This window comes from Penaeus chinensis, chromosome 43 (assembly GCF_019202785.1).
Source record: "Penaeus chinensis breed Huanghai No. 1 chromosome 43, ASM1920278v2, whole genome shotgun sequence".
In the NCBI taxonomy this organism is placed as follows: Eukaryota; Metazoa; Arthropoda; class Malacostraca; order Decapoda; family Penaeidae; genus Penaeus; species Penaeus chinensis.
The window spans coordinates 18490093-18492592 of NC_061861.1; the positions used below are offsets into that span (position 1 = coordinate 18490093).

At 38.0% G+C, this 2500-nt stretch overlaps 1 protein-coding gene across 1 annotated transcript; it reads right to left on the reverse strand.

Moving 5' to 3' along the window:
- Positions 1–678: 678 nt before the first annotated feature.
- Positions 679–2209, reverse strand: LOC125024530. Its single transcript, XM_047612324.1, has 2 exons — positions 1474–2209; positions 679–1119 (listed from the first exon to the last, which is right to left on the reverse strand). The coding sequence occupies exon 1, from the start codon at positions 2154–2156 to the stop codon at positions 1506–1508; it is 651 nt and encodes a 216-aa protein (XP_047468280.1). The 5' UTR covers positions 2157–2209; the 3' UTR covers positions 679–1119; positions 1474–1505.
- Between the last annotated feature and the right edge of the window lie 291 nt (positions 2210–2500).

Sequence of the window (2500 nt, forward strand, 5' to 3'; positions counted from 1 at the left end):
ATAGCATTATTCCACGCCATAAATCACTTCTTGGCAACTCATCCCCTATAGATGCCATATGAAAAGTAAATTAATAAATCAGATGTATTCACTATTTGCCAATTATTATCGTCATTTTCTCTTGCCTCACTAATCTGATAAATGGATTCTTATGCGGTTGATAACTTTACAGATTTTTACCACGGAAAAGTAGAATTTATACACTTCAGCACAGGAATCTGAGAGGCTATTTTACGTTCATTTCAGGAAATTTTATAAGTAACTCGATTTAAAATTAATGTTCTTCGTTGGTGTTTGTACACAAGTATGGTGTGACGTTAAAGAAAACTACATCTCCATGTCATCATGTAAAAAAAACAATATATATAATTGCAGAAACCTTCATTGAGAAGTATTGCTATAAATAAGTGACTTATTTCCTAATAACATTATAAACTACAGTGTTGCTTACATATAATAAATAGTTTCCGTCACGGTGTAATGTACTTATGATCGTGATGGTCAGTGATGGTGATACTAATCTTAATAATGGTGATGATGATGATGATGAAGCTGATAACAATAAATATGACATAAATTAAATAAATACTAGTACTAGTAGTAGTTATGAATATTATATATGTATATATATATATATATATATATATATATATATTTATCACTTATCACATACTCCATAATAACACTAACAAATAACAATGCTAAAGATAAATAATGATAATGATAATATTTTGGCTATCATTATAACTATCATAAGATTATTACTATTATTATCATTAATATAATTAAAGAGAAAGAGATTTGCCGTGTCATACCTGCCATCGTCTAAGACTGTAAAACTGATGTTATCCGAACATAGTGATAGACACAGTTTAAACCAGTTATAAATATACTATAAATATACTATATAATATAGTATAGATATATATATAAATAAATATAAAACACAATATAAAGTTTTTTACTTCAAGTTTCACGCTAGTTCATACCATGAACTGAGGAACTTGGTAACTAAGTTTGAAAGAACGTGGTTTGTCAGCAGGTAAGCAGGTAAGCAGGTCAGCAGTCAGCAGAGTCTTCTTTTATTTGCCATTTCCTCTTTTAATGGGGCTGGGATTCCTGTCAAAAGAAAACGGGCGAATGAAGACAGTCTTTGGAGATTAAATCGATATTGAGAGAATGGCATGAAAGAAAATTATAGGGTGTAGATTTAATTTAGGATTGAGATGAATTGGCGATGGAAATTATCATGATGAGCACAAATTAAGAGTAATGATAAGGTAAGTCAATAGCAACAATGACTATGGTATTAATAATGATAGTAATAATAATATAATAGTGATAGTGTTCGTATCACTAATATCATTTATTATCATCAGTATTAATACTTATTATCATGATCACCATGATTATCACTGTTATCCTCATTACCACTAATACACAGATAGACAAATCCCAGAGAGAGAAACTTACCGGTAGTTCGTCCGACCGCCGTTGGGAACAGGTTATCTATATTGCTGCCAGATGGCATTTAAGATATCGAGTCGTTTTTTCTGTCTTGTTTTGGTCGATTTCAGGCGGGCGATTTCCCCTCTCACCTGCTCCAGTCTACTCTGGCACTGCGCTTCTTGCGATTTATTTTTCTGGCGGATGGCGAAGGCCTTGAGTGCTCTCACCCTCTTGCGCTCTAATTCCGGGTCGGTCTGCGGCGACCACTCGTGCATCTTCAGGGTGCGGCTATCGAGGTGAAGAGTCGGGCTCGTGCTGTTGCCTGAAGGGGAGGGACTACCCCCTTCGCTGCCCATTTCGTTGATCGGTGTAAACTCTTGGTGGTAGTTGGGGTGGCCGAAGGGGTGGGCGTCTGGTGACCAGCCTCCCGAGAACTCCTCTGGGTACGCTCGGTCGAGGGGGAGGTCGTGTGAGTGCCACGCCGCCTCACCGAAGTTGGAGTAGGAGGAAATATCCCCAGACGTCAGAGAATCCTGCTCTTGAAATGCCTGGAATCCTGCAAAGGACACACTTTCCTCGTAGGATGGCTGGCAGGACGCCTCGGCCTCCTCTCCGAAAAGCGAGAGGTCAAAGCCCTGGCAGACGGACTTGCACAGCTGATCCAAGTCCCCGTGCTGACAGCCGCCATAGGCCATTGAGGGATACATTATCAAAGCGATATGTGGAGCTTCTGAGACGTCGAAATAATGAATACTAAGGTGCCGTCGACGGGAGCTATATATACGAACAGTCCGGGGATTTTTCTTGCTAAACGTATCCTCCTCGTACCGGAAACGCGTCACTCCTGGAGTCAAGAAGCGAAGACTACTTTGATATCATTTTCGTAGTTCGAGTTGAATAGGGATATTATGACAATAAAACATATACATAAATTATTAATCCAAAGATACTATAGATAAGGCTTTTTCCCAGTGTTAAATAGATGCTGTTTAGTTGAGTCTTGCAAATCTGTAGCAATATCATCACTTGTTCATCATAAACCTCCCAAAAT